Source organism: Aspergillus alliaceus, assembly GCF_009176365.1.
Source record: "Aspergillus alliaceus strain CBS 536.65 unplaced genomic scaffold BDW43scaffold_26, whole genome shotgun sequence".
NCBI classification, from domain to species: Eukaryota; Fungi; Ascomycota; class Eurotiomycetes; order Eurotiales; family Aspergillaceae; genus Aspergillus; species Aspergillus alliaceus.
In genome coordinates, this window is record NW_022474709.1 from 337,622 (window position 1) to 353,544 (window position 15,923).

The 15,923-nt window shown below is 50.0% G+C and overlaps 6 protein-coding genes across 6 annotated transcripts; 5 read left to right on the forward strand and 1 right to left on the reverse strand.

The window, feature by feature from the left end:
- Positions 1 to 193: 193 nt before the first annotated feature.
- Positions 194 to 502, forward strand: BDW43DRAFT_311846 (uncharacterized protein; the record flags this gene model as incomplete). Its single annotated transcript, XM_032047258.1, has 2 exons — positions 194 to 320; positions 417 to 502. 2 exons carry the CDS (start codon positions 194 to 196, stop codon positions 500 to 502), a joined length of 213 nt encoding a protein of 70 aa, XP_031899611.1.
- Positions 503 to 1,213: 711 nt separating this feature from the next.
- On the reverse strand, positions 1,214 to 4,939 carry BDW43DRAFT_278556 (putative RNAPII degradation factor Def1). Its single transcript, XM_032042184.1, has 2 exons — positions 4,235 to 4,939; positions 1,214 to 4,160 (listed from the first exon to the last, which is right to left on the reverse strand). The coding sequence occupies exons 1-2, from the start codon at positions 4,533 to 4,535 to the stop codon at positions 1,735 to 1,737; spliced, it is 2,727 nt and encodes a 908-aa protein (XP_031899612.1). The 5' UTR covers positions 4,536 to 4,939; the 3' UTR covers positions 1,214 to 1,734.
- A 579-nt stretch (positions 4,940 to 5,518) lies between these two features.
- Positions 5,519 to 6,784, forward strand: BDW43DRAFT_311848 (uncharacterized protein; the record flags this gene model as incomplete). Its single annotated transcript, XM_032047259.1, has 1 exon — positions 5,519 to 6,784. One exon carries the CDS (start codon positions 5,519 to 5,521, stop codon positions 6,782 to 6,784), a length of 1,266 nt encoding a protein of 421 aa, XP_031899613.1.
- A 436-nt stretch (positions 6,785 to 7,220) lies between these two features.
- Positions 7,221 to 8,398, forward strand: BDW43DRAFT_103241 (uncharacterized protein). The gene is made up of 2 exons (XM_032037797.1): positions 7,221 to 7,513; positions 7,628 to 8,398. The coding sequence occupies exons 1-2, from the start codon at positions 7,468 to 7,470 to the stop codon at positions 8,137 to 8,139; spliced, it is 558 nt and encodes a 185-aa protein (XP_031899614.1). The 5' UTR covers positions 7,221 to 7,467; the 3' UTR covers positions 8,140 to 8,398.
- A 306-nt stretch (positions 8,399 to 8,704) lies between these two features.
- On the forward strand, positions 8,705 to 13,416 carry BDW43DRAFT_320026 (bifunctional saccharopine dehydrogenase/ubiquitin carboxyl-terminal hydrolase; the record flags this gene model as incomplete). Its single annotated transcript, XM_032049005.1, has 10 exons — positions 8,705 to 8,765; positions 8,840 to 8,920; positions 8,983 to 8,999; positions 9,062 to 9,302; positions 9,379 to 9,405; positions 9,463 to 9,638; positions 9,697 to 9,793; positions 9,846 to 9,993; positions 10,058 to 10,310; positions 11,476 to 13,416. 10 exons carry the CDS (start codon positions 8,705 to 8,707, stop codon positions 13,414 to 13,416), a joined length of 3,042 nt encoding a protein of 1,013 aa, XP_031899615.1.
- Positions 13,417 to 14,058: 642 nt separating this feature from the next.
- On the forward strand, positions 14,059 to 15,923 carry BDW43DRAFT_320027 (uncharacterized protein; the record flags this gene model as incomplete). Its single annotated transcript, XM_032049006.1, has 3 exons — positions 14,059 to 14,536; positions 14,658 to 14,889; positions 14,951 to 15,923. The coding sequence occupies exons 1-3, from the start codon at positions 14,416 to 14,418 to the stop codon at positions 15,921 to 15,923; spliced, it is 1,326 nt and encodes a 441-aa protein (XP_031899616.1). The 5' UTR covers positions 14,059 to 14,415.

A 15,923-nucleotide genomic window follows, 5' to 3' on the forward strand; every position in this document is an offset into this window, starting at 1 on the left:
TAAAACCTCGGAATTTCCATAATTGTTTGTCCCAGCAGATTTCGATAGCCTTACAGAGACCCTTGAGGTTGTTAGTTTAGCGCCATACCGCTAACAGTGCCTATCAAACCCCCCGTTTCGCCTCTTGCTAGCCATTCTTTACCTGACCACAGTTTCCGCCCCCCAAACGGTTTAACTAACAACTCCCGCCAAGATGGAACGGCCGTGGGACATTACAGTCTGGACAGAATTTCAAGTCGCAGAGCCAGATGAGCTAGAGGCGGGAAAGTGGATGCCAACACTGGAGCCACTAGTCCAGGCACCCGGTCATAAGGATCAGTGTGGGCTAGGATCAAGGAACAACGGGCTATATTCTTCTTGTCACCTGTACGATGCAATTTTTTGGGTAGTGAATTTTAGTCTAACGGGTGCTTTAGTATGGGAAACTACTTCGGCGCTGAGGGAGTTCAATGCCTCTCCGGGCTTTGGTCTCTACTGGGAAGGCATTGCCTCACTATCGTAGCCTCGGTTTTACGAGGTGGATGTATACTTCAATTTTCCATGGTTCAATTACTTTCAATCAGCGATTCAGCTCTCCCGGGTGTATTTCTCTACACTTGTCAATGAAGCGCAGCGGGAGACGATGAAGCTGCGCGGGGGTAGGAACCGTTCCCGTAATGGTAGATTTCGATATGCAAGTGAGGGAATGCTGGTGCTGTGGATTGGGTAGAGGAGCATTGTGATTTCCGGCCTGTTCCTTGCCGGCTGTTGACTTTCGAGAGGCGTATTGGAGTGAGCACCTAAACGGAAAGAGATAGTCTCCAAGTTATCTAGAATATTCGGTATATATGTATGTGTATATACTCCGTCCCTGTAAAATATCAGGCAGAATGCTGACACTACAACTGAGCTGACTTACCAAACGTAAGAAAAGACTACCGATATGAATGAAACATAATGTGCCTGGCCGTCGGTATAACACTCGTTCTATATGCCCTCCTTACTCCCGGGCAATGCTCATTTGCAATCTTTAGGAGGCGCGGTAAGCTAGTGATCAATAAATAGAATAGTACGATTTTTCGTTTTACTCTGAAGAGTGGATCCGGTCAGGTATAGGAACCCCGGTATAATTTTGAGGCTGGGAGAGGCGCACCCCCACCCCCACCCCCTAGAGCCGTTGATTATTCTTGTCGCAAAACTATTACCTTCTACGTCATGCGGTAAGTGAACCCAATTGCTTCGGCTGGCCATCACGATATAACGCCGCCCGGTTTTATTCTTGCATTCTTTATTCCCCCATTCCCTGTCGTAACCCAGTCAATGCATAGATGTAATCCCAACTGAACCCCAATATGTAGTACAGGAAAGCGGAAGATATGCAAGGCAGACAAGAGCAAAAGGGAAGTAAGATTTCGTGAAAGAGAATCATGGAAATTCAGAACAAACATAAGACATCGGTCAATGCCATGAAACCGTACAGAATCAAATAGGAAAGTAATAATAAAAAGAAAAAAGGGAAACAGAAAGGTAACATTTTTTTCCAGTTCAATACAACATCATGAGCGCAACCCTGCATAACAAATCGAGTCCAATGAAAAAGCCAGCCAAGCTCCCACGGAGAGTAGAGATTACACACTTGAGAGTGACATAAAGTAACAACACACGAAATATAGAAAGCTTTTGATCCAGGGTGACCACCCCTGAGCCAAGTAAATATGGATTCCGTCATCCAGGAAAATGCAACGTCATCATCATTTAGTGACCGTAATTGCCTCCCCAGCCACCGCGACCGGAGTTGCCATAATAGTTACCAAAGCCAGCGCCGCCGTAGTTGTTGTATCCAGTGGCCTGGTGGTGGGACTGGGTAGCGGCAGCCTGGTGTCCACCAAGGCCACCTAGACCCCCATACTGAGGGTTCAGTTGAGGATAGGTGCCAAAGCTCTGCTGACCCTGCTGGCCTTGTAGAGGAGGAAGGCCAGTTTGAGCTTGAGGCTGACCTGGCACGCTGTTGGTTGCGGAGCCAGGGCGGTTAGCCTGCGCCAGAGAAGGGCTGGGGCCAGCAGCCTTGGGTGTGTCAAAGGTCTTCGTTTCCTCTGTAGTTACTGGGGGCTGCTGGGAGATGGGCTGATTCTGCCCGAAGCCACCCTGGGACCGACCAAAGACGTCCGACATGCCGGATCCGAAAGAGTTCGAGCCTGCCGCAGACTGCTGGCTCTCTGATGGTTGAGCAGATCCGGTACGGCCGTAGACAGTGTCACGGCCGGGCATAGCTTGGGTGAAGCTGCCGGTAGTTGCGGGCGAGGAAGAGTGATCGTAAGAAAAGGCGTGAGGCTGGCCGTACATTCCAGCCTTGCCATAGGGACCATACTGGCTTCCATAGCCATACTGAGCAGTGTGGGGCATATAGTGTTCGTCGTATCTGCGAGCATCATCATACATAGGACGGTTCCGGCCATATTGGTGTCCGCCACTCATCTGACTCATGTACGATGCATAATGAGGGTTGGAGAAATAAGGGTATCCATATCCGTAGGTATGAGCGCCCTGGCCGGGCATGTGCTGTGCCGTCGGGGTCTGAGTAGCGCCGGGAAGGGTAGGGTTGGGAGTGTTATGGCCGCTGTTGGGTGCATCGACATGGCCATAACGGCTGGGAGGCTGAGTGGTAGGTACGTGGGGTTGTACCTCCGCACCTGAGACGCCAAATCCGGCGGCAGCTCTCTGGGCAACGGTGGCATCCTGGGATTGACCATATGTGCCATAGTAGTTGTAAGGGAGACGCTGGTCAACCGCGTAGAAGGGAGAATACTCGCTACCAGTGGACACAGTTGGCTGGACGGGAGCTTGGTTGGCAAATGGTTCTTGGATTTGAGGTTGAGGTTGGGTCACCTGCTGGCTAAAGGGGTCGTAGGGTTTGTGAGTATCAGTATAGCGGGCGAAATCGTTGAAGGAAGAGTCGGCAGCAGAGACTTGAGGAACAGGAGGAAGCCCAGGCGCTGGGCGCGACACAGCGGGGCTCTCGGTCGAAGCCTGAGCCTGGGTCTGAGTGGAAGGAGGCAAGGAGGCACGAGGAGCCACGGGGGAGTGTTGAGGAGGTTGAGCACGAGTTTCAGCATCTTCGCGGTTTTCATCGATATCGACGTCGGCAGCATCACCGTTCAATCCCATGCTGCCAAACTGCACTGCAGCCCGGTCCACGGCATGGTTTCCGGGCATGACAACTGCTTCTTGTTGCTCCATCACACGGCGCTGCGCACCCGGGGCCCGAACGCTGTGCTTCAGTGCGCTTGTTGGGTAGGCAGGTGCAGGTCGGGTGGGCGTTGCGGCAGCGGCAGCATTGTTGGCATCCAGAGCGCTACCGACAGTGCTGGCCGCGGTAGCTGTAGGGGCCGGGGGAGAGACATCGGGGATCTGCGCGAGATTCGTCCTGGTCAAATCGTCCTTAGGCGCCACGACTTCCGGCACCGCAGCAGGAGCAGCAGGCTTTCCGAGTGGTTGAGGGATAGCCGGCTCAGGTGCTTTCTCCATCGGAACAGGAACTAGGGGCAGGATGGGGACGGGAGCAGGTTCAGGTGCCTTCCTCTCTCTCTGTTCTTTCTGGTCCTTCTGTTCCTTCTGCTCGGACACTTGTTCGGCAGCAGGCTTCTCAAGAATGGGAGCGGGAGCGGAGGCAGGGGCAGGAGCAGGGGCAGCAGCGGGTGCGGGAACCGGAGCTGGAGCTGGAGCTGGAGCGGGTGCGGGAGCAGTAGGTTTCTGTTGGGGAGGAGGCGCCGGTTTCGCGAACAAGCTAGCCCAGCCCTTTTTGGTACCCTCGGGGATCACATTGCTCTTCGACACATCCTTGGGGCTTTCCTTGGAGACATCGGCTGGTTCTGGAACTGTAGATTCAGCATCGGCTGCTGTCTCGATCTTTGTGGCCTCGGGGGTAGCTGTCTCCACCGTGGTAGGAGCGGCTGGCTTCTCGGGGCGGCTGCCATTGGCATGGACACCAGCCCGACCGCCACGGCCGCCACGGCCACGATCTCCACGAGCACGTCCTCCACGGCTCTCAAATCCACCGCGTCCACGGCCTCCTCGGATGGGAGCAGTAGTCGACTCGGTCGGGGTGCTCTGTGCCTCCTTTGGCTTGGGGCGGCTCCGATCTGTAGTCTTCTTCTTTACCTCTCCCCACTGAGAGACGTTACCTAGATCACAAGTGATAACGTTAGTCCAGGTTTGTGACAATAAACAAGTGATTGGATCGAGATCGACGGCGAACCTTCAGTTATGCGATCAATTGCCTCCTCGAGGTCGCCGTCTGCATCCTCCAAAGCGAAGACGAGATCCTCGTCCGTCCAGTCAGGGAACAATTCCTTTAGCATGGGTAGAGTGTTTGCATATTTCTTCTTCATCTGACCGATTTCTCCCTCATCTTCGAACGTAGTGGGTGTGTTGTCTGAGTTGTCTGCCTTTGCAGATCTGCTACCACCTCGACCTCCTCTAGAGCTATAGCCACCGCGACCGCCACGAGCGGATACCCTGCCACGGGAGGCAGATGACCTTGTTTGAGGTTCAGACATATCTTCTGATGGGAATCTGGTAATTCTCCGGAATGGAGAGAAGAGAGTAGAAGGAGAACGGAGGTTGGACGAAGGGGGTGTGGGAAAACAAGGTGCGGCTAGTGGGAAGAAAAAGCGGGTAAAAAGAGGTAATGATCAAAGATGCAGCCTCACGAGAGAGGTCAGCGCCAGAACCACAAGGGCGCACACAAGGACCGCCCGAATTGGGGTTGGAGGCGCGAGTTGAGAGTTAAGGAAGGGGAGGGAGGGGAAAGAATTGAATAAAAAGGAAATAAACAAAAAGGAAAAAAAAGCTAATAGAGGATGAGCATAGATTATATGGGAATAGAGAAGGGAATTTGGAAGAGTTTTGAGACACTTAAAAAAGAGGAATAGGTAAAGTACGAGACGAGTTTAGGTACAAGTTCAGTCCGACCGACGTGTTGGAACTCCACTCCAGGCAGGGAGAGCGACCGTCGAGGCAACTTTGTCGCCCATTTAGCGAGCGGCGCTAACTTTGTTGGTTGGGGTGATCAGGCGGGAGCCCGTGACTTTGCACTGGAACGCTTCGATCTAGCGTGACGCCTTTTAAAGAACTTCCTCGAGTGATTAGAAAGTAACTTCAACCCTCAGGCATTTCGTCATTGATTTTTCTTTGCCAAACACTGGTTGGTGATCGAGATTACACTTTTCGTGTAGGAAAGATTACCAGTACTACTATTAGTACTACTAGTGTACCTACCTTACCTACTGGTAGTACTCTCTACTACTACCTCTTGATTAGTCTCCAATCGGAGCCTATTGATCCAATCTATTCCCTTCCATTTCTCGCATTCCTTCACCGCCCCCCTTCGGTACGACCATACCATACTCTGTACCTTGATCTGAATAGAAAGCATTATTTTGCCGATAGTAGATGAGACTACTGGAACCACCATTGATTCTTATATTATATTATCATCCCTTATCTTTTCCTTCTTTCCCCACTCCTTCCTCTTACGGTCATGAAACCTACGTCGAGTCTAAGTTTAAAACCCTGGTCTAATATTCACCCTCCACTACCCCGTACCCCTCGACAATCGCAGCAACTCCTCAAAGCCCTTACGTCTTCCTTCCGTCGTCAACTCGATCGGGAATACCCCCCAAGGGTCCCCTCAGACCGAGAGGACTCTGGGGATCGTATCCCGGAGAATCCAAACTCGTCTGTACATGCAACCGATCGACATCTCCGAGCTATCTTGGACAATCCGCTGTTTCGGATAGTACCCTCGAAATCTGCTGCTGATCGCAATGGTGGAATGGCAAGCAGACAACAGCAGAGACTCGCAAAAGAACCAATGGTTGTGTTTGATGAATTGGTTGCCTCAGGTTCGGTAACGCTGCCGACTCTACGCGACTGTTTGAAATCTCAGATGCTACTGGCAAGCCGCTATACCGGAAGTGGCTTTGTAAAGGCCATGAAAGACTCGAGAGCTGGATCGAAGGTTGTCAGTTGGTGGCTTGCCTCCGACACACCGGCAAGGAAGATGCTGTTTAAATCCCGAGCAGCAACCACTACTTTGGTAAAGTTTTTAGTTGCGGAAGGATCTCAAGGAGTGGTTTTGACTTGGCTCAGGATGCTAGCGGATCATGACATTGGAGGCCAGAGCGGCAAACTGCCAGAGAATATTGCGCAACAGGTGTTTCGCTATCTTCTAGTTGATTTAATAGCCGCCGAAACCCAATACGGTCAAGGGTTGAATTCAGCCATGCGAGACTACCTACAGGCTTGCAAAATGCAAATGTCGAGGGATAATGCGGTCTCCAACCTTTCCTGGAAATCCTTGTTTCGCCCGGCAAGCATTCACTTATGTGAGAGCTTGATACAAAGTTCACGGTCTAGCTCGAAAGATCTTGACTGGTCTATCTACGAAGAGTACATCGAAAGCCTCTCCACACTGTCACTGAAACCATGTCTGCTAGCCACACTTCCGCTATATCACCCCACTCATCCCAACCCCCGACCATTTCTTGAGTTCGTGGATACACTACCTCCTGGCCGAGTGGACTCGTTGGTAGAAATGAAACGAGAAAGTTTTATGCGCGCCGGCTTTGATGCTCTTCATCTTCTCGTGGATCAGAACAATCGACGGGATGCTTTACACCTGGCACGTTTCTTGCAACAGCAGCTGCTCGAGAAAGCTGACTCGGAAAGTGTATCCGGAACAAATCAGCGCGCTTATGCAGAGAGAGAAGATTTACTGACAGAGCTTGACTTGGCATTGGCTTGATATGCGTAACCGTTGCTATTTGGCGCCGAAGCAGCAGATTTCGTAAAGCAATGGCCTTTTAGCCCCACATTTAGGTGAAATTTTACACTCCTTTCTCCATGGCTTGAAGATTGATTTATACGGAGTATGCATGCAAACTAGGAAGTAGGCGAATGATTTGTCAACCTGGATCTGCAGGTGACAATTCATTGTCGCATACAGTATCGTGGGCGGTTACCCCGAAACACGCTATTAGCTGCTCCGCATACTGATCCACTCAGCCACGCTAATGGAGGCCTTTTCTCCTCTTCTTGGCACGCTTACATATCATGCCTGGCGACACAATCAATACAGGGAAGGCTTGTGTGCGCCTCGAGCTGATCCTCGGGGGTAACCCTACTATGCCATTTCCTAATTGGCGTTTGCTGACGGAACAGTCCACGATTGAGTTCTGTATGAAACAGGTTAGCGTGCTGGGGATTAGTTGACCTTAGTAAATATCACCGCGCAACCTCACCTCACAACCTTCTGTGACCTTCTACTACATCTCGCACCTCTCAACAAGTCGATCTCAATCTTGTAGACCGCCACTCGTCTATCTTCAAGGTCGCTTGTTACTTGCGACCACATATAATTTAAAACTTGGCCCGTCCACGACTACTAGAGGCATCTTTTACTCACATTCGTTCACACCATCTATCACCATGTCTTCTGAGCCAAATGGCAGCATCAACCCACCTTCAGCCCCAGGTATGTCCCAGACACCGTAACATGTGACTCACATGATCCCAGTTCCCACCATCAGTGCCAGCATCGCTTGGCTATAGCTGTATGCATCATTTTATAGGCTGATTCATGAAGCAGATGCTACAGTCACATCTGGAGTTAGCACTGGTAAACAAACGACCGATGCTACTCTGAAGCAGACCAACGGGGACAGCACCCCGATCAATCCAGTGGAATCAGATGGTTCATCCGAAGAGAAGCCTGCCGAAGCAACTGAGATTCCCAAGGAACATAAACTCACTGAGGAATCCAAGCCTAGTGGACCTGGCTCTGTTGCAGCAAGTGCGGGACCAAAGGAGGCCATCGTGGCCAACAAGACAGCACAACCCGGCGATAAACGAGAACACGAGTCGACCACTGCACCTGCGGACACAACCAAGGTTAAGGCTAAGAGCGCAACAGAGCCTGTAAAGAAGAAGCAGAAGATTACCGGAAAGCGAACTCAGAACGGTACTTCCACAGTTCCTGACATGAACGGAGAAAAGAAAAAGGCAAGCCGTTCCAAGAAGGCAAAGGACTTGGCCAAGACGGTAATTCCTACAGATGGTATCGGTAGTCGAACACGCAGCCGGACTAAGGCTTCCCCCTGATCTTTTGTGTGGTATCGCAGCGAACATCCACATCGTACAGGACCGCTGTATGCTTCTATCTTTTTCTGTATGTTTCCCTTAATCTGGTTGTTTAGCAGATCCTATGTATGCGCAAGGCTATGTTCGCTAGCAATGCTTTTTTATTTATCAGAAGACCCTAGCTTGTGAATGAATCAATCTGCTTTTTCATGCTGCACGAGATCATTAGGGATAAACCCTCTGGGAGGACTTCGAAATAAGTTAGTCCAAGCAACAGTATTATATATTGTAGTAATCGAATCATATACATGATGAGCTTGTACGAACCTGGTTCGGGGTTAGTTCAAGCTGGGAGTGGCCTAGTCCCGACATCGGCCAAGATTCCACCCTCTTGAGTTGAGTCACCACTCCGGAGCGGGAAAACATCCGGTGTCCCTCCCCCACTATCAGTACTAGAGGGGAAAGTGTGTGTCATCCCATTGAGATAAACAGCCTATCGGTTTATAAATATTCCCCAAGGAGATTGCAGTTCTTCTTTTCTCTCTATTCACGTTGGTCAATTGAGCTTCACAGAAACAGAAACAGAATGTCTTCCAACAAGATCTGGCTTCGTGCTGAAACCAAGCCCGCCGAGGCTCGGTCTGCTTGTAAGTATACAGCATCCGTCGCTCTGCCATTGAACACCAACTGGGGCAGTGGAATGATAACTCTTCATCCACAGTGACTCCAACTACTGCTAAAGCCCTTATGGATGCTGGCTATGAGGTGACTGTAGAGCGCTCTACACAGCGAATCTTTGATGGTAGGTGGTCGATCTGGAGTTTCTTTCGATGTGGTGGCTGACCATGTTCTTCCTAATAACAGATGAGGAATTCGCAAAGGTACATATTTTCATTCGCCCTACTCCGTGCTCAGACGAATACTTATATCTCCCGTTCAACAGGTCGGAGCCCCACTAGTTGAGGAGGGCTCCTGGGTGAAGGATGCCCCGAAGGATGCATACGTTTTGGGTCTCAAGGAACTTCCCGAAGATGACTTCCCTCTTGAGCACGTTCATATTACCTTTGCCCATTGCTATAAGCAGCAGGGAGGCTGGGAGAAGGTTCTCAGTCGGTGGCCGCGCGGAGGCGGAGCCCTCTTGGATCTGGAATTCCTCACTGATGATACGGGACGGAGAGTTGCTGGTGAGAAATCATTGCCCCTTTTCCTTATTTAATTTTACCTCTAGTCTGCAAGCGATACTAATCTCCGGTTCCACAGCTTTCGGATGGTCGGCTGGCTATGCTGGTGTGTATTTTTCCTTCGTTGAAGCGCCAATGAGTCAATATTGATGAAGAATGACAGGCTCCGCGTTGGCTATTAAGAACTGGGCTTGGCAATTGACTCACCCTGAGGGTGAGCCTTTGCCCGGTGAGGTCCCCTACGCTAACCAAGATCTCTTGATTCAGTCCGTGAAGGAGTCTCTGGAAGCTGGCAAAAAGCAGTCCGGTCGGTCCCCCAGAGTTCTTGTCATTGGAGCTGTGAGTGCGCTCTTCATTCTACTTTCGTGGCAAGATAACTGATCCTGACGATGCGTAGCTTGGACGCTGCGGCAACGGTGCTGTGCAACTTGTCAAGGACGTTGGTATCCCCGAGTCTGATATTATACAGTGGGATCTTGAAGAGACGAAGAAGGGTTTGTTACCATGTGGGCTCCTGACCAGCTTGATGTTAATGCGTAAGATTAGGCGGTCCATTCAAGGAAATTGTCGAGGATGCCGATATTTTCGTCAACTGCATCTACCTCTCTACGAAGATCCCTCACTTTGTCAACGTTGAGTCTCTCTCTACCCCTAAGCGCCGTTTGTCCGTCATTTGCGACGTGAGCGCCGATACGTAAGTCTCTCTTTTGGCATGACCTTGGTGGTCTTTGCAATTCACTAACTTCTACTTGATGCAGCACTAACCCGAACAATCCCATCCCTGTGTACGATATTACTACCACTTTCGACAAGCCTACAGTACCGGTCACCCTGCCAGCGGGAACACCAGGACCCCGTCTCAGTGTGATCAGTATTGATCACCTCCCCTCCCTCCTCCCCCGCGAAAGCTCCGAAATGTTCAGTCAAGCACTGCTGCCCAGCCTGTTGCAGTTGAATGATCGGGCGAACGCTCGCGTCTGGACGCAGGCGGAAGAATTGTTCCGGGAGAAGGTTGCCACTTTGCCCTAGATGGCCGAAAAAAATTATCTTGCCTGGATTGCCGCCTGCGATCTACCGAGATGCTGTAGATCAGCTCATCAAAACAAAATAATACCATGTCATTAATATTCTTTTCGGAATGATACTATGAATAGATCACATATAAGAGATCGAGCGGTCTTGGCGACTTGTGCACAAAAGCCAGGTTTACAAACTATCTACTCCCTCTTCCTTTTTTGAATCAAGTGATGGAGAAACATCGGGAAAAGCCGTAATTAGAGCGAATTATTTGGTCAAACCAAGCCATGTCGATCATGAACACATTGTGTGCCGATCAAATTGGCATCGTCATTTCTGACTCGAGGAGATTTTTTGGACCGAGGAGTCGGGTTCGTAGTAGTACTATCTAAATATTTGCAGCTTCAGAGAGTATTTCGTCGTACTTTGTCAATAAATCCCCCGCCAAGGAACTGGATGATACAGGAGAACGACAGGGCAACTAGTAGTGTGTAAATGCAAGCCGATCGTTACATACGCTGTATTGCGGGTGAAACGGACCGGGACGGCCATTCGGCGTTGAAGAACTTCCGGGCATTAAAAAGTTCCTCCCGGCAAATACAAAGCTGAGTTGTATTCATGCCTTCGATACCAAGTCCAATTATTTACAAAGTCGATGTGAACGATGGAGTGGTAATCGACTCTGAAAACTGTTGATCTGGCAAAATACTACATACTGTGAGTCTCTGCAAGGTGGTCGATTGGCTCTCCAATCCTTCTGCCTTTTCCCTTACCCCATTTTCTCCACATCCTCGGGTTTATGGGGAAAAAAGGCAAAAGGGAAGAGACAGAGAGCTGACCATTTATCTCTCCCGGTGTAGCCGATGGGAATGAAACTTCGACCTCCACGCCAGCCAGCTCATTTTACACGCCGAGACCTTTGGTTCGCCATACTTCAAACTTGGATTTATGATTTTTTTTTCTATATACACGCGCTCGATTCCCGACAATTCCCATACTAAATTGGCGCCAGATTTCTGTCTGCTTGAGAACCTCCCCGCGCCTTGGCGGTCATAGCCCTGCTGCTGTCAATGGAGCAACGGTAGGGATACGGATATTAGCTAGCCTGAGAGACTGTCGACCTATGCTAGGGATTCGTATTGGGTTCTTCCGTATATAGTTGATGCAAGAAAAATCGACCACCGTCGCCGCATATGCGGCCGGCGCGTCACTCGCCGCTGTCGCCTTATTCTACGTCTTCGGCCCTAACTACACAATTGATGGAGATGAGTCGAGCGACAGTAACCGCAAAAAGAGCATTGTCGGTCTATCCAACCCCGCTAATGACTGCTTCATCAACTCGGTCCTGCAGGCACTTGCTGGTCTGGGGGACCTACGTGTTTATCTGATTAGAGAGATTCATCGGCGTGAGCTGGATGGCCCAGAGGTCTATAACACCTTGCCGGATGTGAAAGTGCTAGCGAGCGGCGAGAAGCCGGAAAAGGCCCGGGAGTTGCAGCAAGGCACTATTACTCGGGCTTTGAAAGAGATGCTAGACCGGTTGAATGAGCGCCCGATTTACAAGAAAACAATTTCAGCACGGCCATTCATCCAGGCTCTCGAATACGCCTACCGGACACGGCTTAGCCGAAATCAACAGGATGCGCAGGAGTTCTTGCAGATTGTCGCTGAACGGCTTTGCGATGAATATCATGCCGGCGTCAAAGCCCGACAGCGATTGCAGGCTCCTATTGAGGTTCCCGCGGCCCCAGAAATTTCCGAGGACCCCGAAGATGACACACCTGCGAAGAGCCCGTCTGAAATCGAGGTACGTATTGACGACGGATCCGAGAATGGTCTACCAGCAATTATTGACACCAAACTCAACGAGATTGACAATGAGTGTGGCTTTCCGTTTGAAGGGAAGCTAGAGTCTCAAATTGAATGCCAATCCTGCCACTACAAATACAAACCTAATCAGACGTCGTTTGTCAATTTGACGCTACAAGTGCCTCAAAAGAGCTCGACTACTCTCAGTGCGTGTTTTGACGGTCTGCTCAAGACCGAATACATCGACGACTTTCGATGTGACAGATGCCGACTGCAGCATGCACTAGAAATAAAAATGCACGAGCTAGGTCAAACACGCGGGTTAAAAGACCAGCAGCACCTCCAGGTAGAAATTCAAAAAATACAAAACGCTCTCTCAACCGATCCAGAGGGCCCGCTGGAAGGCGTTAAACTCCCACCTGCAGAGGTTGCTCCAAAGCGGAAAATTGCACGCCATATGCGCATAACGGTCTTCCCAAAAATAATTGCGATCCATCTCTCAAGGTCCATTTTCGATCAGAGCAGTTCTACCAAGAACGCGGCCAAGGTAGCCTTCCCTGAACGACTTCCGTTGGGGGGTATCTTGAACCAAAAGTGGTTTAAGCTGCTGGCGATCGTCTGCCATAAGGGCAGTCACAACAGCGGCCATTACGAATCCTTCCGACGAAACCATCTCTATCCGCCATTCTCAACGCCGGATGCTTTTAGTTCGTATGCACAGAGTCGAGTTACAAGTGCGAATCCATCGCAAGTACCGAGCCCCCACCTGGGAACTCGTTCTTTGGATGCAGAGCCTCCAGCCCTTAGCATCTCGACCTCCACATCATCAACATCCCCTTCGTCTCTTTCGTCTCCGGCCCCCTCGCGATCCCCTTCGACGAAGAAGTCTCCTACAGCTACATCACAATTGAACCCCCCGGCATCCCCGGCACCCCGGCCAAGCACGTCATCAAGCTCTCGTGTTTCTTTCCAGAGTCACCGCTACAGATCCAAACAGAACTTATCGCCAACATCAGATGCCCAGAGCCCTACGACTGACGGTGGGCGGTGGAGCAAGTCCAGCTCGCGGCCATCTTTCATGAGTGATCGCATAACCCCGGGTACTTCTGTGGATTCTGTGGGCCCTACCTCTCGTCTTCGCCGTCGCCGTAAAGCAAACGATCGATGGTGGCGCATCTCGGATGAGAAAGTCAAGGAATGTAAGACGTCAGACGTTTTGGGGATGCAGAAAGAGGTATACCTTTTATTCTACGAGATGGAAAAGCCAACCAACGGCCTACCGGTTTCATAGGCGCCTGACAAGAAGCTGAAGGCTGGTCCTGGGCGTCAGGCGACCGTTTCTTTGCATGGACGCACGTGGAAGGGTATATATACACATTTTTCCACGTGAAGATTACATGCATCACTTATCTTTTCTTTTCTAGACAGTGCTCAGGTGTCACTGTGCTTTGCTTGCTGGATCCGAGTCCAGCCAGGGCAATTGGTTACTGAGCGTATATGTATATTTGGTGTGAAGTGGTTGTAACTTGGATATATATACGATTCGTTAGATGCAAAAATTTCCAATCCGACTTGGATCTCATTGGATCACCCTGTTTCAATTGACACACTATCCTTTCTGTCTTCTGAAGAGCTACTACCGCCACATGGACTTCCCCACGTAGTAATCAATATACATGAAGTCATCTATTGTTGCTTCACATACTTTTGAGCCTTCAAAACCTACCCGACAGATTAAGGGGGGAAAGGGAAAAGAAAAGAAAAAAGAAAAGAAGAAAGAAAAACCCTATGCCTCAAGTGCTTACCCCTGACTTTTCGATTTCTCCAGCCCTTTTCTTATTTACTCCCCAGTAGTTAGACAGTATCTACTTAAGAATGGAGCATGGACATACAGCTCACGTCGTTACAGGTTTTCTATTCCTCATCCAATCATGGGTGTCCCACCGCGAAGCATTCTAGAATCCGAGAAAGTCATTGGTACGCAAGGTCTCTGCAGATTAACACCATAACGCTTGGCCGGCCATAAAACGGTTCCCTTGCATATACCTTGGACACAAAATAAGATGGATGTAATCCATCAATAATACAGCATCTAATTGAGGGGTCGATGTCCAGATTGCGCAAGCGTGTGTGTGATGAGATAGGATGTTTGCTCTCTATGTAGTTTGATTGATGGAGAGATGTTCTATAGGATATTGTGGGGTAGTAGCTGAGAGACAGGATCAAGCTGCTTTGGCCTGGTTTGATATGCGCTACGCTGTTCTTGCTCCTAGCGTCGGTTCTTTTTTCAATGCTGATATCAATGCGCAGGATGTTATGGCACGAGGAAAGCCAATGGCCTGCAATGCCGCTATTGTCCTGCCACTTTTCCCGGGTGTTGGAGAATTTCACCGTGTTTGGCTTTGGTACTGGTGAGTGATTGGGAGTGGAAAAGAGAAGCCCCCTGTCTCCTTCTCCTTCTCTTCTTTTCTTTTTCCCCTTTCCCTCCATGGTTGATGTGTGGATAGCGGTGAAGCAGCTTACTATGGACAGATTTTTCTTCTCAGATTGTACACTTGAGAAACCCCGCTCGAGGCAGATATGGAAAAATCAAAGAGGTAATTTACTCATCGCCGAGTTCTCGTGAATGCCTCACAATGGATCGCATTGCTCTATACTCGAAATCTTTCATAAATGTCGCTAGAGTGACAAAGAACAAGGCGCTTAGAAATCGCATCGTACTATTTATTATCATCACTACGGCCATAGGGGGACTCGCACTGATGTATGTCTTCTGTACAACCCCACAAGGTATATAGTCTTCATCTACTTACCCTCGGCAATAGAGTATGGTTCGCACTGGTCCTAGTACTCATCGATCGACTTACTCCAACTGAGTCATCCAGCGGACTTCACCAGATCACCAAGTCATGGAAGAAACCCTCCGACTCTGTCTCTTTACTCTCCCCCTGGCCCATTGATTGGAGCCAGGGCATTATCCCCATCCCATGTCATTCACACAATGACTACCGGCGTCGCGTCCCTCTATACGATGCCCTCGCCGCTGGCTGTACCGGCGTCGAAGCTGACATCTGGCTAGATAGCTCTTCACAAGACTTACTAGTGGGGCATAAAAAGCGATCGCTATCCCCCGACCGTACACTGAAGACCCTCTACATTGATCCATTGTTCAAGATCCTCTCGTGCCAAAATATTGATACGCCCCCCTCAGCGCAACCAACCGGCGTATTCGACGCAAACCCCAACACAACCCTCGCATTGTTAATTGACATGAAAACGGATGGTAAAGATATCTGGCCCGTTCTAATGCAGCATCTGGAACCACTGCGCTCCCAAGGTTGGCTGACATATTGGAACGGTACCGCTCAATCTCTGGTTCTCGGTGCAATAACTGTCGTCGGAACAGGGAATACCCCTTTTGCTATTGTCGCTGCGGAGAGAGACCGCCGGGATGTGTTCTTCGATGCCCCGTTAGATCAGTTGTCTAGGAATGAGACATATACTTCCGAGAATTCGTACTACGCTAGCGTTGCGCTAGAAAGGGCTGTGGGAAAGATCTGGCCATGGGGGCCTAGTCAGCGGCAGAAATTAATGATTCGTGATTTGATTGATGTGGCGATTACCAGGGGGTTGGTTTCGAGGTTCTGGGATATTTCTGGATGGCCGGTGGCTTTGCAGGTGAGGTTGTGGAATGTCCTGGTTGAGAATGGGGTTGGGATGTTGAATGTTGATGATTTAGTGCATGCTAGTCGGTGGAATTGGGATTGGTGCATTGTTGCTAGTCTGGTGCTTTGTTGA